The 24,396-nt window shown below is 40.6% G+C and overlaps 1 protein-coding gene across 2 annotated transcripts; it reads left to right on the top strand.

The window, feature by feature from the left end:
- Nucleotides 1–325: 325 nt before the first annotated feature.
- On the top strand, nt 326–21,949 carry fubp3 (far upstream element (FUSE) binding protein 3). Of its 2 annotated transcripts, XM_061800215.1 has the most exons (19): nt 326–481; nt 2,703–2,814; nt 5,749–5,782; nt 5,870–5,919; nt 6,076–6,147; nt 7,290–7,347; nt 7,558–7,720; nt 7,803–7,901; nt 9,064–9,168; nt 9,676–9,778; nt 9,910–10,010; nt 11,561–11,693; nt 15,900–16,060; nt 16,280–16,353; nt 16,471–16,547; nt 17,245–17,301; nt 18,682–18,735; nt 18,829–18,956; nt 20,403–21,949. In XM_061800215.1, the coding sequence occupies exons 1-19, from the start codon at nt 389–391 to the stop codon at nt 20,409–20,411; spliced, it is 1,683 nt and encodes a 560-aa protein (XP_061656199.1). In that variant the 5' UTR covers nt 326–388; the 3' UTR covers nt 20,412–21,949. The 2 variants fall into 2 exon arrangements, with proteins under 2 accessions (XP_061656199.1, XP_061656198.1); XM_061800214.1 differs by having other exon boundaries at nt 18,829–21,949.
- Nucleotides 21,950–24,396: the final 2,447 nt, after the last annotated feature.

Genomic DNA, 24,396 nt, shown 5'->3' with positions numbered 1-24,396 from the left:
TAACCAGTACACATTATATATATATATATATATATTTTTATATTTATATATTTCAGCGAACAGTTTATGATATATATTTACATTGTTTATTGTTATGAGTTTATTATTTGTGGCTAACCTTAACCCTGACATTTCCAAAGTAATCTTCCCAATACTCGTGCCTGGCCAAGCACATAGCTGGTCATATTTTTTATCTTAGTTAAATAAAGTCGGGGTCAAATAAAATAAAGGTATGCGTTTCTCGTCTTGCTGTGTGATTTTTCATCATCCCGCGAGATTTCGCTGCGCTCGGAGCTTGGGCTTGGCACATGTGCTCTTCTCCCCCCTTCCTCCCCTCCCCTCCCCTCCCCTCCTCCTCAAGTGAGCCTCTCAGCTGCCGAGGCGAGTGATGATGATGGCGGAGCTGGTTCAGGGACAGGCCTCGGTGGCTCAGCCCGGAACGAAAGATGACTTCGCAGACACGATACGCCGGGTGCGACAGGTAAAAAAACAACAACAACAAGACTGGTCGGGTTGGGAAAGCCCTGCAAAAGAAGCGCACGCGAGGGAGAGGATGGCAACAGTTTGGGTTGTGTGGGACCCTCACCTCACCCCCCACCCCCTCCGTCAACCACAAACCATTCCTCATGCACCCAGCTAGCTCGTGAGCTAACAGCAACTAGCTGAGTTAGCGTAGCTGAGCCGAGCAGATTAAGAGTTGTAATGTACAGCCGAGACCCGACTACGCTGTGTCGGACGGAGCGGGCCATCGGCGTCCCAACTCGTTTCCCCACGCGGGACCCTGACGCCTCTGGAAGTTTTAGTTAGCGCAACTTTTGGCCAAGTTACGTCGACAACCTGTTGTCAAGCCCTCCCACCCCACCCCAAGAAGTTGGCTGCTAGCCTTAGCATGTTAGCTCCCCTCTTTCCCCACGACACCGAGCTCACCCACCCGGCCGTGCCGGCGGCTGACAGCCTCCAAGTGGGGCTCAACTTTAGCCGGAATGTCTTGACACGCTGTCAGAGAGGCTTACGAAGCCGCCGCTGCCCCACTTAGGTTATACCCCGAAAACAACACACGCTGTCACTTTAGACTCTTCAAACCCTGCTACCCATCAACACGTCGCCGTTTAAGCCGAACGCGGCGCTTATTTGTCGGACTCGTGCCGTACTTTGCTCGCGGTAATAAACACGGGCGAGCGAACTAGCACGGGTGGCTAACTAAGCTCTGCTAGCTCAGCGTGTCTGGTGGCATCTTTTGGAGAGTTAGGCCATGTCATGTAACGTCACCTGCCCCAAATAAGACTCAGACCACGAGTTTCTTTCCACGGCAAATGCCAGTGAAATATTATAACGCCAAGCACCCTACATTCCTGTTTCCCCTTGCAATGGCAAGACGTCAGCTAGTGTCTACAGTAGACATGGCCGCCATAGTTTAAGATCACTTGAACTTGGTTTACATGGGCCTACAGTCTAAAGTCTTGTTGTAGTAATTCAGAGATTTGTTTCTAAATGCATTTACGTTTGAGGATAATTGCTTGATCATGGGTAAAGACTGAGAACCTTGTAGTACTCAATTATGGAGATATAGCGTTAAACTGTTTTTTACTCTTTCAGTAGCAAAGTGACAAGATTTCCCAAAAATGACATGTCTGTCAAAATGCTGAGTCTGGTTGGAATGGCCACTTCAATCAGAGTAAAACGCACCAAGAATTTTTAAAATCAGATGAATGTGACATTCTGTCAAGTCAGGAAGGAAGGTTGCCGACTTTGCTTTTTTTTTTTAATTATTTTTTTAATTAATTTATTTATTTTTTACTAACACGCAGTGTTTGCATTTCGAATCCATTTTTATTATTTGAAGTATTGGAAAAATGCATGACCACTGTAGTCACACTGACTTTCACTTGGTTAACAGGGCCGCCTAAATTTCTTAGTTGATACACAATTAAATGAAGTTATGCGCTTGGTCATGAAATGATTTAATCTCTTACATCAAGGGATCACAGTATATTGTGACCACAATAAAATGCTCTACCTTTAGGTACCAAGTGATAGCAGCTATACAGTCGACGCAAGGTCAACAGTACACTGGAGTTGTACTGTCTGGATGCTTATTTTTAGGCAACTATTTGCTCTGCTCACCTTCTTCTTTTAACACCAGTTGTTCAAACTGCTGCTGCTTTTGGAATAGATATTGCTGCAAAGCTGGATTTACATACTGCAGCTTCAAGTGCCCAATTGCAATTTAAATTCCTATATCGGATTTGACTGCATGTCCTCGTACATTTCAAGTGCCGCATATTTGAAGGCTTTTTATTTTTATTTATTTTTTTATTTTATTTTATTTTTTTTAAACTTGGGCAGCAGCTATTGAATATTTTAGAACAAAGTATTCTACAAATTTTTCCGTCAAGAGGAAAACTCGTAGTTAGTACATACTGTAGTTATTATGCATGTAGCATAAATTCAACCTCAACTTCTGTGCAACTTTGGGGGTGTTTTCACCCCCAAAATAGCAAAATTGTACAATTTTGTGTGTACCAATGAAATTATTAGTCGTTATTAGCGCGTTAGCATCTACTCCAAAGTGTCATGTTCACATGATGACCAAACACCTCTGCAAGACGGCACTCGATTGCTTGGTGGTGGTTGTTTTTTGTTGTTTATAAAGCCAAAGAGACTGTCACCACTCAATGTGCCTTCCTGTGATTTCTCTCCAGATGGCCGCCAAGATGGGAGGAGAGCAGATGCCAAACCTTCACAGTTCCTCACCCGTCATCGACCCCTCCCTCTATGGCTTCGGAGGCCAGAAACGCACGCTGGACAATGGAGGCAAGTCTCGTCTTGTGTATATACGTTAGTTTATATCTCTGGCTTGGTGATCTGGCAAAAAAAAAATAAAATCCCAATTAATTTCTTCATATTGTCCGATCTTGATTATTACCACAATTTTTAATGGGTTTTTTAAAAAACTTTTTTAAATAGCCAGTTTTAAAGCATCTGTACTGAAAACTAAAGAAGATGGAGTAGTTCAACATTTTATTAACATCTTCTGTTAACAACACTCCTTAAAGTCAATATTTAAAACAGGAACCCCAACATGCATACTAAGCAAATAAAATAAATTTATAAAAATATAACTAAAATTTTCACTCAACAGTGCAACGAATACAGAAAATATAACAACAGTGCACTAGTTTGAAGTCCCGAGTATTTTTGGAGGTACAACATACAAAATAAACTGCCACCTCGGGGATAATGAAGACACCTTGGATTGTAAACATTATCATTCTCCAATTATGAGGCCACATACCCTGTTAACATTGCTACTTTAATATGTGCATCATTTTTAATAACAGTACAGCTTAACTTGTTTTGGCATTTTACAAACCACTTGCATAATGAGACAATTGATTGTTACTTTGGTCTGATGGCCTCACCACTAGCAGTGGCTAATGCTACTTGTGCAGGCAGCAGTGAGTGACAGGCTGTACTGACTGCACTTGCATATTTATTTATTTTTGGTTTCCCACATAATCACTTGGATGATACTTCAAATGAAAAAACACAGTGTTGCCCGTTTTTTAGGACGCTGACATACCTTGCACATCAGCTAGTTAATACATTGTTTCACGTTGCTTGGGTGACAGCCCCCACACAACCGGCGTTGCAAACTCGCGGAGCGGCCAGCCGCCTCTGTCACTGATCCTGAGCCGGAGCAAAGAGCCGTGGTAGATCGAGGGAATACGCACACAGCTGATAATCGAGATCGACGGGAAAGTTATCTCGCCCTTCGATCCTGATCGTTTATTCGACCAGCCCTACTTTTATCCCACAATCACACGAATAATCATAAAAGCAATTGACTTGGCCTTCTGTCATGCACCAAGTAACCTCGAGGTCCCTTTGACAACCATGTTCATTAACCATCATTTTACAGTACATGTAAGTCATGAATTGAAGAGTTCAAACACCAAAGCAGTCATCTCAGTTTGGTTACTGGTTAAAGCTAATCATTTTTATGTAGGGTATTCTAAGTTCATTTGTATTCAGCAATTGGGAGGCTCATTCGGGAAAAAAATAAAAATAAAACTTTATTGGAAAGGTCTTTCAAAGAGGTCTTTGTCATTTAATCGCAAAACCAAGACTACTCCAAGAGAATCATTTAGTTAAAAAAACAGTCAATTCAGAACATAACTATAAAATTACACTGACATGGTAAGAATTATGTTTTGTGAATAAAAAATTAATAACCGTTGTGTATACTAGAACTACCATCTCTTGAACTAACCCTTAACCTGAATTTAAAGGAGCCTAACCCTTAATCCTAACCTTTCAAAAAGACAAAAAAGTCACATTTATAGCACAGAGTCTGTTATCATCTTCGTTGCTGCTATTCTCAAGATCCTGTCGACCCACTTGATTGGGTACAACATCGGCAAAGGCTTCCGTAGACCTGATCAAAAACACCTAATCTCACGGAGATATTGGGAGTTTCAACTCTTTTTCGAGAGCGGCTCCTTCAGGCTCGGCTCTCTAAAATGAGCCATCTGCCTCTTTCGGCTCCCAAGTGCTCCCTCAATTTTTGTGTTGCTTCAATCAATTACATGATAATCCAGAATGGCCACTAATTTTAAAGGGGATCTGCATATTTTTCTATCCACAATTTAAAACAATTATTTGGTGTCTTAATAACATGTAATAGGTGTTTTAACATTTGAGTCGCTTTAAGACACTGGCACACTGCCCCTGGATGTAGTTCTTGCTCATGTGGTGTTCAGTCGTTTTCTTTTGTGTGATGAGTATGCCTCTCCACCTGCTTGAGTGAGCGAGAGGTTTGTTTCTCCGGATCTGTGGTCTTGTGAAAATTCTCATGATGTTTGTTGTGACATTGTATTCAAATGCGCAATGAAGTTGGTCGTATTAAAATTCCACGGTACTATGCCACCATGGAAAACTTGCACATGCCAAGTTATGCACTCATTTGCAATGTCTTTTTTGGGACTTAAATGAAAAATACTGCCGTAGGGCCAACATTACTCTTACTCCTTGCTGCTACTTTGTTAGTAGCTTAGCATGCGCTGTTATTGTGAGCACATGAGCTCTGCATGACGTGATCCGGTCGCTGCTAGATAGAAGTGCTGGAGTGGAGCCTGGAATAGACTGCTTGTATAAGAGTGCGCATATCGGAGATTTTAAATGCAGTCCGATATAATCCGATACTCGTTATGCGGTATCAAATATTGGATCAGGACACCTCGTGTAAATCCAGCCCAAGTAAAATAACTGCGACACTTGGCCTTTCCAAGGCGTTTACGTTCTACATTTCAGTTGCTTCCTTGTCTGAATTTGGCACACCCCCTCCTTGTATTTATATTCATAGCTGTTTCTATGTGAAGCGTGAAGTGCAATCCATTTCCAGAGGATGTGGAATGAGTGCAAATCAGCATAAAAATCATCCACGCTGGCTACAATGTGGGTTTTCACATCCATAACGGCATATCCTCCGCTGACCCCCTTGCTCAGTGCTACCTGTCAACATTCAATATGACTGACCCAACTGCCAAACTTGTATTTTTGATTGAAATTCTGTCCGCTGCACCCTATTTCCGTCCCACTGCGTGTCAGGCAACAACATAGTGGTTTTGCGGAAGCATTCGCTCCATCAGCACAAATGGCGTTTCCACACTGTAATAATCGGTCTCACTTTTATTTTCCATTATTTCTTGCATGCTAACGGACTTTCTGTCTTGTGGTTTCTCTCAGTAAGCAACCATCTTGGCGCAATGGTACATCAAAGGTGAGCAGCGTGTCCCCTTGTTCTAAAGCTAATTTTTTGGCACTTTCCTCGCTCAGGTACTGTATTGATCGTGTCATCATCTTACAGGGCTCTCACGACAGAAGACTTCAAAGTGCCTGATAAGATGGTGGGATTCAGTAAGTGGGCTTTGAGTTCATTACAGTTGCTGCATTTGTTTCATGTGTAATCAATCAGTATTGACGTTGTACTCAGCTCTTGGGTCATTGCGTCTATATTTAAACAAAAAAAAAAACAACAAATTATTATTATTTTTTTTCATCATTTCCAACCAGTCATTGGAAAAGGAGGAGAACAGATTTCAAGAATCCAGCTGGAATCTGGCTGTAAGATTCAGATAGCTTCAGGTGAGTTCACGTTTCATTACAGCTACATTTGGTTCACATCAGTGTAGAAATATTTAGAAATAAGTTTTTTTTGTTTGTTTGTTTTTTTGGTCATCCCGTAGCTAAACCTAATAGATATTTGATTCATTATACGACACTGAAACAGTAATTGTGTAATTCAAGACACATGCATTTTTTCAAACTTTAAAACAGTTACCAGGTGTCTTAATGTCTGTGATATGCTTTTGTCAAAATACCCCAAGGATCATATTTTTCACCCTCATATTCGAGCTTGACTGAAGTTACACTGTTTTGAGGGGGGCGGTCTTGTCTCATGCAAATTAGACACTGCTCACCCTTCCATGTCAGTGTATGGTTTTTGTTACCATGACAACTAGAGGTAGCGCTACTTGTTGAGTCCCCTGTCTCAAGCTAGCCTCACTACAGGCGGTAACAAAAGTATTGTGTATTTTAACTTATGGAGGCAGCGCTTCATCACCAAGCCGCCAAATTACACGTTGCAATTAGTATGTGGATCTGTGCATGCAGCGTTCACATCCGCAAACACAAATTGTGACATCACAATCCACCAAATTTTAGAAAGGCTCACTCACAGGCACATTTTGAAAATTAGCCAGCTAACAAGTATGACTTTAATGGTGTAAAATCAGGATTAAATTCTACTTTAAACATTAAATTATATATATAAATATGTTATAACCACTTTTATCATGTTAAATTATTTTGTACCTGGTAAAATTTTTACTGTAAAGTTATTTTTTCCTTTTAAAGTGATGGCTTTAATTGTGTAAAATTAGGACATCTTGCAACGTTAGTTTTTTGGGGTTAACGAGGAACCTTTTCGCAACTTTATTCCTGTAAAATGGTGCGATTTTCCCCTTGTAATTATTTAAAACATTTTCATGTGACATTGCAACTTTTGTCAACATACAACATACAACATCCATCCGTCCACACTTTCAGCAATAGTCAGATAAAAGATTTACTTCATTGTGTAATTTCTCACCTGATGGGTGGGCAGGTACTCCTGCGATCAAACTGTTTGTATACAAGCAATTAAAAAGTAAATTTTCCATAATACGGCCCCTTTAAAATCAATGTTGCTCTGTGGCGGTGACGTTTTTCTTTTGGTATTCCTGCAGACAGTGGAGGCATGTTGGATAGACCCTGCACGCTGACTGGCAGTCCTGAGAACATTGAGTGAGCCCTCACCACTTTTATTGTTTGAATAAAAACTGTCACAAGCAGTTTTGAGCTGCTGAGGGCACAAATGCGTCTCCTTTCATGTCCTCTCACAATCGGTCACTGTGCCTCCTTAACACCACTTTTTTTTTTCTCTTGGGACAATGGAACATGTGACTAAGCAAAAAAAATAAATGGGGTGATTAATACACCACTGCCACCACACAGGCAGGCCAAGAGGCTGCTGAGTGAGATCGTGGAGCAGTGTCGCTACGGTCCGGGCTTTCACTGCGAGCTAGACGGCAATGGCGCCATTCAGCAGATGCTAATCCCTGCCAACAAAGTGGGCCTGGTGATCGGCAAGGGGGGAGAGACCATCAAGCAGCTGCAGGTGCGGACGCTTCTCAACCCAAGTTAGAATGAAGTAGCTTTGGTCTTCATGTTATGTCTGAATTTGTTTTCCCCCCACGTAGGAGAGAACAGGAGTGCAGATGATCATGATCCAGGATGACCCCATGCCCACTGGTGCAGACAAGCCTCTGAGAATAACTGGAGACCCCCACAAAGTGCAGGTTTGGCCAGCTTCTTCTCCAATATTACATCTTTTCAATTTGAATACAGGGGGTCATCGGTTCACGACGGTCCTGACATAGTTTGACATTTAAAGGTTATGATTGGCCCGTGGCATGATACGTTGAACATATGTTCAGATACTGCCTTACTTGTTTTATGTTCATGGCCCAAGTGTTTTTCCACAGACATATTTACTGTATTTATGACATTTCAAGGTTACAACCACTGCCTAAAGAACTAGTTCATGCAACGGTGTACATAGAAAATGCCCCAAAGTAATTTGTTTGAGAAATTATGTTAATCTTTATAATATAGGTGCCTTAAGCATTCATTAATTTTTGTGTCCATTTATACGTTATTATTGTTTTGTTTTGTTTGAGTGGTCTGGTTCATGTTATTTGTGCATGTGGAGTGATGTCACAGTGGCTGGAGGATCAGAGCAGGGGACTTAGTTGGTGGAAGATGGCGTGTGTACTCAACTCAACTTTATTTCGCCCTTACTTGCTCCGCCATAGTGTGTTACTAAGAGTGTTTTACGCAGCATTCATTAGTAGCTTAACAGTGTTTTTTATAGATGTTTTCTGAGTGTGCTCATTTATTTATCCTATTTTTGGGTGCTCTTATCTGTAATCGTTTCTCACTTAGAAAACCATACACTTAGCCATACTGTACATAAACATGCACAGAGAGAGGTATTCTAACACTTGAAGTAAAGGAGGAAAACTCACATCTGCCTCAGAGTTTATTGCTGTCCCTCCTCCAAGTCTGGCCTCAAGCAGTGTTTGGCCAACACGCTGAAGTAAAGACAGTCACACTTACCCTGGACTAGCAAGAGAGGAGAATACTGTACCTCCATTATAGATGAGAATAAACTGTCATGGGACACAAGGAAGGCATGCTCAATTACTGCTGTACTTAATTTTTTTTCCCCCCATTTGATTTATATTTGTAGCCTAGAAGCCTTTTTCATGTTTCGTTTTTACTTAACTACTTTGTTAGTGATAGACTACAGCACGTTCCGACTTCGGGTTATGTCGCCATAACAACAGAACTCAGTCTTTAACTGTGGACCCCCTGTATTTATATATTTTTTTTTTGGGCTAAATTGTTTGACTTTTTTCGGGGGGTTTTCTTTCCCTCTTTTCTCTCTCCCCCTTTCAGCAAGCACGTGAACTTGTGGTCAAGCTAATCAGGGATAAGGACCAAGGAGATTTTAGGGTGGGCAGGGCCGACTTTGGATCCAAAATGGGCGGAAGCAGTCTGGATGTAAGATGTTTATGTGCATGTTAACACAAGTCAAATTGTGTGCGACTGCATTTGGTTTTGTAAGGGTACTTGCAGGTGTAGTTCAATAAAATAGAATATTGTGGAAGTCAAGGTAAGCAGTTTAATTCAAAAAGTGAAACTTGTATAAATAGATACATGATACACAAAGTGAAATGTTTCATAACTTAAGTTTTTATAATTTTGATGATTATATTTTACAGGCAACAAAATCCACAATTCAGCAGCTCAAGAAATTAGAATAAATACAGTCCACATGATTAGTGTAGAAAATGGGTAGCAATTGGCCTTCTGCAAAGTTTTTTACAATGCATTTACTTAATCTGTATGAGTTCCACTTTTGAATGAACTACTGAAATAAATTTACTTTTCTACCACTTTCTAATTTATTGGGATACACCTGTCTAGCACATGAAAGAAGAGACTCATGCAGACCTACAACAGATGACTTCAGCTGCATTTTTTATTTATTTTTTCCTATTTCATCAGGTGGTGGTGCCCAGATTTGCAGTCGGCATCATCATTGGCAGGAACGGAGAGATGATCAAGAAGATTCAAAATGACGCTGGGGTCAGGATCCAGTTCAAACAAGGTCAGACCATATAGGACAATTTGAACCCAATTAACTGTGGTACTTTACTCATTTAGCAGGAATCTGCTCCTTTTGTGGCACCTCACTGAATAGCCATGCTCTCTGACCTTGTGTGTCCCTTGACCTCCTAGATGATGGAGTCAGCCCAGACCGTGTTGCCCAGGTGATGGGCCAGCCTGACCACTGCCACCACGCCGTGCACCTCATCAATGAGCTGGTTCAAACTGCCCAGGTATGTGCACCACCTTGTTGGAAAAAGTACTAACCACGTCTTATTGCTTCATTCAGTCCGGGAAGGCCATTTTATGGGCTAATACAGGGGTTACTCCGTTCAGGACATTACAGAAATACGATGCTTCAAGGTTACGCTCACCACCCAATGAACCAGTTTGCGCAGCAAATTTAAGAATACGTTGTCACACTGCACAAAAAGGCGTGCTCGGTTAACACTGTACTTATATTTTTAATTTGGGTGTTTTACGATTCGATAGTGCTACCTTGTGCCTAAGCTTATGACGTGGAGCGAGCGGGCTTTAGACACACAGCCGCTTGAGTAAAGTGAAATATAAAGTAGAGCCACTTTCAGCCATTATTTGTATGGGATAAATGGTGAAACACATCAATTCAACATTTTAAAAAAATTAAACACCGCAAGGAGCTACGGTAAGCCAAAACGTCCAGACACTCACACGCCGAATGGGGAGGTTCCTGATGTCACTCACTAGGCCACGCCCCTTCAAAGCAAGCACTGTTATTACCTTGTTGGAATATCAGTGCAAAGTAAATATTTTAATAGCTTTGTAATTTCTGTATTATTTGAAGCGTTATTGTGCAATTGCAATGCCTTGATTTTAGTGAGGTTAGTACACAGTCATAGCCATGATAGCAATTGTAGTAATTTCTTAAAGGGGCTTAAATAATGCAATATAAAGGTGCTAAATATGAAATAATCATACCGAAGAATAAAAAACTGTTCTAACAGGGCCACCAGAACTTGGCTCATGTCAGTCCACCACTCAGAAAGGCTTAATGTCGGACCCTAGCGTGGAGCTAGAATGGATTAATGGCATTTCAAATAATTTCATTGGAGAGACTTTTTTTTTTTTTTTTAAATGAGTTAACTGAGTTACAAGCTCGGTCGAAGAACAAATTGAACTTGTAAGTCATGGTACCACTGTATATTCTGAAAAAGAAATCTAGACAAAAAATATTACAATATTAGATGAAAGAATATGCAAACACTATGGCAAAAATAATTATATATATATATAAATATTAGGGGGAAAACTTCAAAATATGACAAAAATATCAGAGAGAGAAAAACTTAGGGGCCCTCGTAGCCAAGGTGTAAAAAATAAAAATTGAAAATACTATATTGGTGGAAAAATACACAAATGCAATAAAACAAAAAAAATAACTAATATTAGACATACAAAATATGACATTTGAAAGGGGGAAATAAGTAGGCACATAAAAGCAAATACTGAGGGTCCTCAGTTCACGACCGTCTCGGCTTAACTGCATTTTGATGTTACGCATGACGCGTAATGAATTAGTTTGTGCAGCTGCATAAAAATACAAAGTGACGTGGCACAAGAAGTCAACGCTCACTTTGCGCTGCACTTACTGTTTTTCATTTGCTATTTAAATTTTTGGTCAAAGTGTTTTTCCATACAGATTCACTGTAAGTATGACCCCCTTATGAAAGGAACTTCGTGGTAAACGGAGCACCTTCTGACTTGTTTTTCAGTTTTTGACTAGTCTTTGCTCTTTCTTCTACAGGAGCGAGATGGCTACGGCGGCGTGATGGGACGCCGCAGCCGAAGTGATTGTAACATGGGCGGCGGTCTCGGAGGGCTACAGGAAGTGACATACGCCGTACCCGCTGACAAATGTGGCCTGGTGATCGGCAAAGGTAAAAAGACATTTAAAGCTCACATTTTGACTGTCGTGTGAGCGTTACAAGTGTTCTTACTATGAGCACAGTTCTGTACATCCAACTCAAGTTGTCAAGTACTGTACATCCAACTCAACAGATTGCCTCGCCCCCACCCACCATCCTTTGAATTAGTGAGTGCCGCTCTGCCCTTGAGTGTAACCGACGAGGGGCGAGTGACCACCCCCTATTCCACCCACCCCGCAGGCCTCATGTATACAGCACAAGTGGCATTCATTGGCATCACTAAGGGCTTAATGACGGGGATAATGCGTGTAATGTGACATTAATTGTTAAAGGTGCATAATAACAGCCCTCAATCATGTGAAAGGCCGCCTGGCATCTAATGAGCCTCTTTCAGCTCGATAGAGTGCAGCGAAGGAATGAATAGGACGAATTAGCTTATTGGCTATTCATGCCCACTCTATTGCCAGCTATTTAAAAGTCATTGACCATTGCATTGGAAGGAGGCGTGTGTGCGTGTGTGTGTGTGTGTGTGTGCGCGCGTGCATTTCTCTTACTGTGTGTGTGTGTGTGCTGTGATGGTTGGGGGGTGGGGGGGGCTCTTTACCTTTAAATAAAAACATGGCAATAGAAATGTCAAGTGGCTTTTGTGCATGTAGCAGGCCAAGGGAAACAAATAAACCTGGGCGTTGCGCCCCCCCCCCTCCCCTTTGCATTAGCATATGAAGTGGGTCAATATGGTCGTGATGGCGGTGGGTCTGGCCGCTGTCAGCCGACTCTTAAAGGGCGCGGTGATTAATATCTTTACGATGCCATATGTAGCCCGCTGCCCCCTGCTTTTGACCCCCAACACCCACTCGCACACAGTAGCTCAACGGCGCTTGATGGATCAAGCCACCCACCAACCTGCTCCCACATTAAAACAGGCTTAAATTCATTGCCATTTTCCACCCAAAATATCCTAACTAAATGTTCCCTTCTGTTTTATTCCCCCTAAAAGTGTGATCAACAAAGACAACAAGTGGACATGCAAGCTTGAAAAAGTCTCTGAAAATTGCTGGTTATCACTCACAATCACAGGGAAGCATAACATATTAGTAACATGAATGCGAAAGTAATAATTTGACCAAATGGCACAAGACTCCATTGTCCAACCAGTCATTCATGTAACCGCTAATAAAAATATAGTGAGTTGGAATAGGCTTCACAACAATATAAATACACTTTTTTCACCCCGCTTGAGTTGTTGTTAAGCGTCCTTGGGTGCCTTGAAAGGGAATTAAACAAATGACAATTTTAATTACAAAATAGTAGCTCACCAGAAAATGTGAAAACTGTTTTTTTTTTTTTTTTTTTTTTTTTTAAATAAATGTTTGTGTATATAAAACATTTTAAACCGGGAACCATGCTTGCAAAATATTGTTCTTTTGTTTGTTTGTTTGTTTGTTTTTTTACTGTTATTGTTTACTGTTGTGACTAAAGGGAAATAGACTGACTTTTCGCTTTAACTTAAAGCTTTACATTGTGGTAATGTTGTGATTAGTTTAGTCATTTATCTTTTTAAATGTGTCTCTGTCCAGGACCGGATGTAATAGTAGCCCTCAAATCCATCGCACTATTGTCTGGAAAGTGCAGGCCAGGTAGACTGTAGACTACTGGGGAAAGGAGGAGCTGCTGCTTAAACACATATTTTTCTCAGATACACCAGAAAGATACCTTAAAAACGTTAAATAACAACAGTAAAAGTTTGTACCTTGTGTGAAGCTTGTGGGTGTGTGTGTGTGTGTGTGTGTGTGTGTGTGTGTGCGCGCGCGTGTGTGTGTGTGTATGACCACTGAAACTCACTACTGTGTTTCTAAATTAAACTAAGTTTCAACATTCAAACATGGTTTACATAAAATAAAAACTTTCAGGATACACTAAATCATTTTTATTGAATCAAAGCTAAAATATTAAACATGACTGATTTCAATTTTGGTAATGAACTTTTTAATTTTCTTTTGTGTGCAAAGTTATCTCTTATAAATTTAACACATTAATGAGAAGAGTGGTTAACAGCACTGCCTTCCTCCTACCTCCCCACTCTTTCGCCTTTCTCTCCATATCCGTGCATTTACAGCTGACAACGAGGCCCTCTAAAGCACCTAGGACAACACGAAGCCCCGGTCCACACGCTGGCTGGCATGACAGCCATGGCAAAAAAATAAAAAATAAATAAATAAAAGTGAAATTGTGATAAAAGTTTTAACGCCAGATCTCCACAATGGAGCATTACATAATTTCTGATAACACATTCAAAGACTAAGAACTATCTTCAAATGTGTAGAATGTATTTCAAAACAAATCTCTAGTCCCTTTACAGATTTTTTAAGAACAATTTAGTAGCACCTCACCAAATGGGCGTGACAAGGGTCTCCCCCTTCAGCACCAGCCGCTAACCAGACCCTCTGAATACCGTCACCAGTTGCACTTTTGTGTGCCTCCCTTTCTTGCAGTGCACTAAACCAGTCTCATTAATAAGACCTGTATTATCTGCGCTGACTCAAGGCCAGTCCATGAAATGAATAGTCGGCCTCTTCATCGCTCTCTGCCGTCTGACTGCGAGAGCTCATAATGGCTTCATTAAGGCAGAAGTTTAATTTGCTTGACAATGCCTTAATGGGCCATGCGCAGTCTGTTGGCGGTGTGGAAAAAGGCTCCGGGTGGAGGAGAGCTTTTTGATGAGCGTTTCACGCGGGGGTCAGCCCGGGTCATCAGAGTGTCAGCCACAAGTGAACAAATGTGTAATTGATGTCAGGACGGCCCCGGTGTCCCCCTCCCAGCCCCCCCGGAAAGCACCCTCGGCCCTTTTCCTTGCACTTGGTTCAAATGCGGAGGGGCGCGCGAAGAGGGGTGGTGGCAGTTGTTTGGCCCCCCCACTTCATTCACTCCCTGCGCTCATCACAGAGGACAACACCAAGTCAAGAAAGAAAAGGCTAAAAGAGACAAACGATATCCCAGGAGGAGGATACGCTTCAATTTTGGCCCAATTCTCCTGCCAACTATGTTTCATTTCTCCCTGCTGGTTTAATTGCTCTCCCCACACGTCGGGACACTGGCATCTGATGCCTAGGAGGGGGTAAGGGGTGCAAGAGATGTCCCTCTTTTGTTTCCCGATTTGCACGGATGTTACCAGAAAATGGTAGTAAAGTGGTGAGACGGCTGGCAGTCGTCATAAGGTAGCGTTGCAGCGCGCATCGTTCCGTCATGTGACTCGACATGATGCCAAAGACGTCTCTTCTCACGTGGCATTCTACAAAAGCTGGATTTACGCGGCGGTCTGAATGCCAATTCCTATTTAATGCCTACATTCCGTATGGCTGTCTACATTCATAGAACACGTGAAACAACCCACGTGCAGGTGCCCAAATTACACATGAATAACTGTCAATGTCAGCACAGAAGTAAACCAGTGATACACAGTACAAATATATGATGCATAGCATTTAGTTGGACTGACTCTTGCCCCCCCATTGAAAAACTACAGTAGCATTATTCCCCCCATTGACAACGGTAGGATATATACATATGTATGCTTTCACTGTAATTTAGATCTACAGTGAGTGGGGTTTTTTGGGGTCTTGTCGATTACGCGATTTCTGTCTCTGTTCTCAACCGGGTAGCCGAAATGCTCCCATACTGCTTGCTTGAATGAGTTTGTAGGGTCCGCAATTTCAAGGTCATTAGTACTAAGAGCCATGGTTCTTGCCCTTACATAGTTGAAGTAGCGTTGGTGTGAGTCACAGTTTTGCTCTCACTGGTTAGATGACCATCACTGGAAAAAGTATTCAAATGACACGCAGTTAGAGGCTTACAAAGAGCTGGCATTTCAGTCTCTTTTGCCAAGCAGCAGTCGGAATGTTACAAACACAATGAACACCAGGAAGGACATTTAGCTTTGAGCAGTTTTACAGATCACACACCTTTCCCTGTGGGTTTAGTTCATCTGCAAAGTTGAAGCACCTACTGTTGCCAGAAAAACGTATGTCATTAATCATGATGAAAAATAACAATGAATTATCTTTCTAATGCGAATGTCAGAATCTGAAGCAAAAAATTTTTTGTCATTGAAATCTTCCAGAAGAAATTTTATAAATTGGTGACTTTGATTAAGGCAGAAGTGCCCTACATACACTGTAAATGGGCAGTCGAGAGACGTTAAGGTGTCCGTTGCGTTCGCAGGCGGCGAGACCATCAAGAACATCAAAGAGCAGTCTCGAGCCCACGTGGAGCTGCAGCGAAACCCACCGCCCAACACTGACCCCAACGTGCGCATCTTCTCCATCCGAGGCACACCGCAGCAGCTGGACAAGGCTCGCCAGTTGATCGACGAGAGAATTGGGGTAGGTGGTCTGGCTATTGTCCCCCCGCATTTATTCATGAGCGCGCATGTCACCGCTGTGAGGGTGTGGGGTGCTGTTGCGTGGTCACAGGGATGACACCAGAGGTTACACACCAAGAATCCATCAAATGGACTTAATGGAGTGCACCAGTGCCCTTTGACCTTGTCTGTTGGCTTCCTTTTTCAACACAAGTGTGGTCTCTCACTCTGTCCGCTGCAGGCTCCCGGGATGGGAGGAAACAGCAGCTTTGGCATGAATCCTTACAACCAAGGAGCAGCCACCCCTCCTCAGCAGTAAAGTCAAATTTTTTTTATTCTTTTTTTTTGGTTTTTTTTTTTTTTTTTTTTTTGTGTTTTAAATATTTCAAAAACGTACTAAACGTGCACTAAACCCACTTCATCTTCTCACAGCGGCGCTCAAACGTTCATGACCGGAGGATGGGGGGCAACCTTCCAGATTTGGCAGCCTCCAGGCCAACAGGACCACAGTGAGTTAGACCAGTGATGATTAGTGTTGTCATTATAACAAAATTCTGGCTTTGATACTATACCTATATAAAGTTCCTCAATAGAGAGAGTGAAATGATAGTCAAAAACCCAAAACATCAGTAAAAGCAATGGAATCATAGTTGGTAAAACAGGAAATTTCTCCTGATTGAAGTAAGCAATTTTAAACTAAAAAGAAGCATTTTGGCAAAAGCGGTTGCTAAAATGTGCAGGCTATGGATCATTTTCAAATAATCAAATTGGATTCAGTTGTGACTCGCTAGTCATTCATTACTGTTGATGCGAATGGGGATTTAAACAGTCAGTCCGAGCTCTGTTTATGTTCCTTCTTGAGAAAAGAATGTTAACACAGCTGTTCAGCTAATGAACTAAAATGACTCTCACAGCTGCTGAAATTTGTAGCCTTATTAATTTCCTCATCCGTCCAAGAACAGGATTGCTTATCACAAAATAATTCACTCATTTCACTCGGAGGAGTCTTTTTAAATGTCACATGCAAACCTCATTTGAATTTGTGATCAAATTAAGGAGGCCGGTAAGCGAGACCGTGTAGCTTTATAATTTTTTGTCGACTTGGCCTGGATGTCAGCCATGTTGGGAAAATAATTACAGATAACACTGCGTGAGTCATGTTTTTCCGTGAGGTGTGGAAGATCGGTGTTATCTGTCTGTTTTCAGGTCACAATGGATCCCAGACAGGCCAGATGGACTGGGAGCAGTATTACAAAAAGCTAGGCAAGCATGCTAACTGCCCTTTTTCTAACACACACTCTGCCGACTACATAATCGAAGGTCAAACGCGTTCCGTGATGGTGGCGAAAGTTCAATTTGGTTGACTCAAAACTTTCTCCTATTGAGATCAATTGTACTTGGACTTATTAATTCCAGAGTTCAAATGATGGTAAAAACGTTAACTGTACAGACAGTGTTAAACGCACTCTAAAGTCGAAACGTGGATTTTTAAAGATCCTGCAAGTGTTGTTTACACTGAGCATCCAGACTGCCTGAAAATACAAAGAATAGTTATAGGAGAAGAAATAGAAAAAGCCAGGTTAAATGTTCTCCTTGTCTATTGTAGTGAATGACTTGAGAGACTTATTTGTCACCGTAAATATTAAGCAAGTTCAACATTTACGATTGTCGGCCCGACCGTCGAGGAATGAGATAAACTATATTTTTACTTGGTTAAAGAGCAATTATGAATACATGATAAAATGAGCCATTTCACAAAATAATGAACGGCCAATTCATTTTATTTATTTTTTTTAATCAGTTTTATTCCTTAAATGCACATTGAGCAGCAAACTGTAGACTTATGGTCAATAAACATTTTCAGTGAGGCAATTTCAAACAAATAAACAAACAAATATATTTGAGTTTTAGCTATCCATTTCTTGTAAGTATAAAAAAACAAGGCATTAATTAAAAAAGGAATAAAAAGCCTTTTTTCTGCTACCTCACTTGAGCAGCTAGCTTTTTTTTAGCATGTGACATAATAATACTGTACGTTCATGGCTGTGTGTTTATGATCTTAGACTAAACTAAAATGACACCTCGAGAGGAAACACAAATATCTTACGTTTGGGTTTACTCAGTGTAGCCACTAATTGATCAGATGCTAGTACACTTGCCATATTTCTCACTGTGCTTAACTATTGGCCTACACTGAGCAAAAGTGTCCCTTAACTAATATGAATTCACATTATAATCGCGCACATACTGTCGTTCTCACCATTACAATAAACTGGCCACAAATTCACTGATAGTTTTCATTTATTTATTTTTTTTCTCTCTTTTTTGACTTGTCTGGCATCATTGTCATCATCCTCTTTGTTGGGTCTGCAAACTATAACTAATAACTAACTATAGCAAACTATAATAGTGCTCCTCAAGTACTCGTTGCAGCCATAATACAAATTAGAAAAATTTACGATTGTCGGTCCGTACCGTTTTCCAAGCAGATCAGGGAGGGGGAAAAAAATCACATTTAACACACCTGACACCACAGGATAATCTTTCCCAGAGAACCAATATTCTGGCCTCTGGTGACTTTAATCGTAAGGGGAGGGAAATGCTGAAATTGAGGTATTTAAAGGTGGTTGTTGTCTGTTGCAGGTCAGCAAGGACAACAAGCCCAGAGCACCGCTCCAGAATACAACAAAGCCTGGGGTGAGTTAGTGAGTGTAGATTACATGCATGCCAGCATCTCGTCTTTACATGTCCTCAACTGTATTTGCATTTATTTATTTATTCGTTTGTTAGGGCACACTTCGACTCCTGGCTCTCAGCAGGCTTCAAATCCAGACTTCAACGCCTGGGTGGACTTCTACAGGCAGCCCATGGCCTACTTCAACCAGGGCGCCCAGCAGTCTCAAGCTCCGGGCCTTCAGGTGAGATGCACAATGTATTCTCTCGTTGACAACAGTTCAATAGGGGGAAAAAAAAAAAAAAAAAGTCATGAATCTCTCCGAAATCCCCCGCTGCCACAATCCCCCTTGGCATGTGCATGAAACACCCTTGCGCGACAGTTCACACAATTCAGCTGCCAGAATACTTGACAGCTACTCTACAGTATGCAGCCAATCTGGATGAAACATGGTGTACTTACTGCACTATGTAGTGGAATTCAATATAAAAGCTGTGTCAAAAAAAACATGGCTTTTTAGATCACGCCCACGTTTTGACAGTAACATTGAAGACAGTGGAGCTGAAATATTTGGTTTAGAGGGGTGGGCTAACGGCTCATGGGCCAGATATAGCCTTCTAAAGCAGGTGATCTGGCCCACCATGTCATTCTAAATACATTGAACCCACAAATGCTACAATGTATGATTATTATTTTCTTGCATAGATGTAAATAGATTATTCATCTATTTTTTTGGGGCGTTTTTTTTTAACTGAGCCCAAATTTGACATGCCTTTAAGCTGCTCGTGTGAAGTCAAAGAAATGGAGCAATTTAGGTACTATGATGCCCTCACATGTGGCCATGGGGAGCCAGTCACCGATGCACTTTCAGCCCCTTATTGCTTGGGCAATCGGTCCAATAAGATCAATCACAAGAAGCTGCTGCTGACCACAACTCTCGTCCTTACGCTCACACGCAGCCAAAACAGCCAACCTGACTCTAGCTTCTGACATCACGCTCTAGGCCACTCCCCTTAAAGGCACATATCAACACATAACTACTACAGTATGTACAATATTTAACCAGTTTATTTGTGCAAGTGCTATTTTTTTGTAAGGTGTTAGTGTGAATGGTTGTTTGTCTATATGTGTCCTGCGATTGGCTAGCAACCAGTTCAAGGTGTACCCCCCCCTCTCGTTCCGAGTAAGTTGGGATAGGCTCCAGTACGCCCACGACCCTCATGAGGATAAGCAGTAAGGAAAGTGTGTGTGTGTGTGTGTGTGTGCGTGCGTGCGTGCGTGCGTACGTACATGTATATATATCTGTGTGTGTGTGTATATATATATATATATATATATATATATAATATACACATACATAAATATACGCAGGCGTGCTGGAGCCTATCACAGCTATCTTCGGGGGAGCGGCAGGGTACATCCTGAAGTGGTTGCCGGCCAATCGCAGGGCACATATAAACAAACAACCATTCACACTCACATTTGTGTGCGTGTGTGTGTGTGTGTGTGTGGACAGAGAGAGATAGAGAGACGTATATTTTAATTGTTTTTTCCTCTTTAAAAACTGCATAAACGAGCAGCACTTGAGCTGCATATTGTGTATGAAGTGGGAGCGATTGCTATTTTCATCAGTATCAGTTTCCACATGTTGCTGTGTGTGTACTACTCCATTGTGTGTGTTGTCCCTCAGGATCACTAGAGAAAGTCTCATCGCAGAGGATGAAGACTGCCCTCTTTTTTCTTTTTTTTTTTTTCTCTATAATTTTTTTTTAGACTCGCAGCGCCTTGAAGATTTTTCTTAGTGGGAAACACTAGCTGTAGAATGACATTATGAAAAAATATATTTGAAATCAGCAGAACCTTTATTTGTTACTAAATGCTTATGTACACTGTTATTTTGAATAGGGCGTGTTATCTGGGATCCGTTTTTTGTTTTTCGCCAAAATGAAAAGCGTGTGTGTAACATTTCAGAGGCAATACGTATATATGATCTGTTTGTTCCGTTTCTTGCGGCACCATGTTGATTCCGCTTAGCAGTCTTGAATACCCTTTTTTTTTTTTTTTTTTTTTTTTCTCATAGTGTCTAATTCAGTGAAATGAAACTGTGATGTTTTGTTACAGCAGAATGTGTTTTTTGTTACATGGTTTAAAGCGAAGAAAAAAGCAATAGTTCTAATTTAATTGTGTGTCGTATGCTGTTCTTTCATGCATTGTCATTTTATTGTACTCACACACACGGGGGGAAAAAAGGTGCAATATCTTATTTCACGTTTGAAATACAAAGATGGCTTCTCTAATATTTTGTCTGACTTTTAACTTGTAGTTTTATGATGTTTTTTTTCTCTCGCTTGAGGATAATTTATTACATGATCTGATTATATAAGACTTAGAGGGATGTTTGCCTTTGCTACCTTGTAAAAGTGTGTATATATATACTGTATATATATGCTCATGTATCTGACTGTTAATTTAAAAAAAAAAAATGTTTCATATAGAAATGATCTTTCCTACCACCAGTATTGTAGGAAAAGTGTCCCTCTTTTTTTTTTTTTTTTCTCGGTTCTTATTTTCTTATACTGCTCCAAGATTGTGAATGTGATTGAAATTGGATGTTGCATCTTGTTATGAAGAAGAAATATGTTGCCTTTTTGTTTTTTTGTTTTTTTTTGGGGGGGGGGGGGGGGTTGTACGTTTTGTGCGTGTGTTCAAGACTGCTAAGCCTCTGTTTCCTTCTACCTTTGCGATGATTGATTGGTTTTTGTTATGTTTTAAGAAGTGTTATGATCGAAAGATACGCTCTCCTTCGGTACCTCCCGCTTTTGTCCGATGCTAATAACTTTTTAATTATTTTTTTATTTCTTTGTTGTGTGATCTAATATAAAAACATTGACGATGTTGCGTCGTCATGGAGATCTGATTCTTGTATTAACGTCATTTCTTAATGAAAAGGGATATAATTTGAAAAAAATGTCTATGGTGGGTTTACTTTTGGTGTACAGTTAACCATGTATTAAAAAAAAAAACATCCAGACTACCTTCATTGTGTACTGTTATACAAGCTGTTTTTTGTTGGTTGTATTTGTTTTTGATGCCTGAGAGTTCTATTGTGTAAATACAACCATGATAGGCCAACTGTGTATGTTTTATTAGCAGAAAATCTATTTTCTATATAGCCTGTTGACAGTTCTCAAAAGTCAGAATAAATTTTCCGCAAGCCTCTCTTGTGGTTGACCTCCATTTTAGTTCTCGCTCCTAACTTGTTCATCAACACGTTACGTCTGTGCACAAATTATTCATACGAACTGTGTACAGTACACCGCATATGGTACCAAGGTTTTTATTTTTATTTATTATTTTTTTTTGATCCATTTGTTGTTTTTTTGTTGTTTTTTTTACCCATTTTTCTTTTTTTGGGGGGTGGGCAACTCCGAAAGCGCTTATTGCTGGTTTATCCCCGCTTGAGAATATTCCATAATGGTCGTCAATTTTCACTATTCACGGTTGAACGGGCCCTCGCACCTCCTTTTTCATGGCCAATCTTCAAAATCATCAAAACTTGATGCCTGAGTTAGATGGTTAAGGTAAAAAAGCTCCTGTCGTCCCTGGGGTTTGCGGGCACCGGGACATTTCTCAACCAACACCGAGCCGGATCATGCCGGCAGTGTCAGATGCAATTATTTCCCTGGCCCCAATTTACATCCAGTCCCCATACACCCATCACCAGCAAGCTGAAATGAAACAAGGATTTCCCAAGCATATCATTGGAGCCGCTCACATTTCAATTAAAACAGGCCAGTGATGTGAACAGGAAAGGATTTTTCATTCAAAAAATGCACAAATGTTGAAAATGACAACAAACAAACAATAACAAAAAATGATGTCCACCAAATTTCATGTTGATGGGTGGAACTGGTGTTGGTCTGATTTTTCGTTCCTTCTCATTTTCAAGGCACCAAAATGGGTGACTTCTTGTTCAATTTCTGCCGTGGCTCCTTCAGAATTTTTCATGTGCCTGTTACGATAAACGTGTCCTCCCAATTTCATGTCGATCAGTGAAAGTGGTGTCGACTTTTCCGGTGAATGGGTTTTGTTGGGAATAGAAACATTCTTTCCAGGATACACACGCTTGCAAAAATTGGTGCATTATCAGGCATGTTGAGGCCCAGAACGAGCGGAAGAATCATCTTAAACGGCGCTTCCAAGAGTGCCTTGGCACCGCCTTGTCCTCGGGGCTCTAATAATAAGCGACATGTTCCTCCCGTCTGCCCCCTCCCGCTCTACCAGCGCACGTTTGCGCCCGGCAGGGGGGCTCCTGCCGCACTGGGCCCCGTTGTCGCCTTTGCATTGATGCACTGCAGCTGTTTCCAAATCCGAGCCTTGATTTTGATCCTCTTCCTCTTTTCCCTGTGGACACTAATGACCCGGTGGTTCATTGTGTCTGGCTAATAACGTTCTTGTTCCAGGCTCATTCCCAGAGCTTCAATGAGTGCAGCCTCTATTGTTGTTGATATAATTAATTCATTGTTTGCTTATCTGCGACATCATCTCGTGGCTAATAGGACTATTAGTGCTAAAAAGAGAGAAATTGACAATATTATTTCAAGATTTCGACTACTCATACAATGACTCTCATTTTTAAAAATCTGATCATCACAACTTTGTGTTAAATGGTAACAATATTCTTGTAGTGTTACAGCTTTATTCTCATTAAATTATGCAATTTTACATTATTGTATTTTTTCAGAGGACAAAAAAGTCAGGTCTGAATGGTATGAAGTTATTTTGTTTTTTTGTTTTTTTAAAAAAAAGGTAACATTACGAGAGGTGGTAGCGTTGCCAGATTACGTTTTTTTTTTTTTTTTTTAAAAGACAAATTTGGGAATGTTGAATGTTAGCGTTTTGTTTTGTTTTTCTCAGGAAAAAAAAAAGTTGTTTAATCAAGCAAATGTAAAAAGTCCCACACATACAAACACACCATCATGACACCCGCAGCTAGTGTTGGAGAGCTGCCATTACAATTCAGCTAATATTAAAAATGTATTAGGGAAATATTTATTTACAAAACATTACTACTTACTATGATTATACTAAAAAATAATAAAAATCCCTGCTATTTCGGGTATTCATGTCAAATCAAAACTGTATTCTTGCAATATTACCACTTTATTGTTATATTACTTTTTCCGATTTAAGCAAGGATATTCTTTTTTTTTTCTGATAGTTATTTTTTTTTATTGTTAAATTATGTACGTTTATACTATTTTCATTTTAAAATGTCTTGATATTACAGTTGTTAATTTAAAATAAACTATATTATTGTGCTATTATGACTTTGTTCTCGTATTTTACTAAGGTTTCTACTTTGTCCTTTAATTACTGCTGTTTTTCTCTTTTTACAACTGCTCGCATTTTTCTGGTTACGGTGTTCATATCAAATTAGTTTATTCTCATATTCCGACTTTATTCTTAAAACTTTATTCTCTTTGTAGAGCTATAATTTCAATTAAATTTCAACTTTTCTCTCTAAAACACAGTATTCTCAAATTTGCTTTTTTCGTGTTGTAACAGTTCTTCGGATCGAATGACAACATTGCTCTTATAATTTTTGCTAGCCTTTTCCTGAATCCAGGCCGCCACGTGCAGTAAAATGGAATAGTCCATTGCATGAGAAGGCAGGGAGCGGC

Source organism: Phyllopteryx taeniolatus, chromosome 15 (assembly GCF_024500385.1).
Source record: "Phyllopteryx taeniolatus isolate TA_2022b chromosome 15, UOR_Ptae_1.2, whole genome shotgun sequence".
NCBI classification, from domain to species: domain Eukaryota; kingdom Metazoa; phylum Chordata; class Actinopteri; order Syngnathiformes; family Syngnathidae; genus Phyllopteryx; species Phyllopteryx taeniolatus.
This window is presented reverse-complemented; position numbering and strand designations above follow the sequence as displayed.

Excerpts from the sequence above, each read along its gene's own strand:
- fubp3 (XM_061800214.1), top strand. The coding sequence starts at position 389 with ATGATGATGGCGGAGCTGGTTCAGGGACAGGCCTCGGTGGCTCAGCCC. Across the intron at positions 482-2,702 it reads CGATACGCCGGGTGCGACAG|ATGGCCGCCAAGATGGGAGG; the intron begins GTAAAAAAACAA and ends ATTTCTCTCCAG. Across the intron at positions 7,721-7,802 it reads AGACCATCAAGCAGCTGCAG|GAGAGAACAGGAGTGCAGAT; the intron begins GTGCGGACGCTT and ends CCCCCCACGTAG.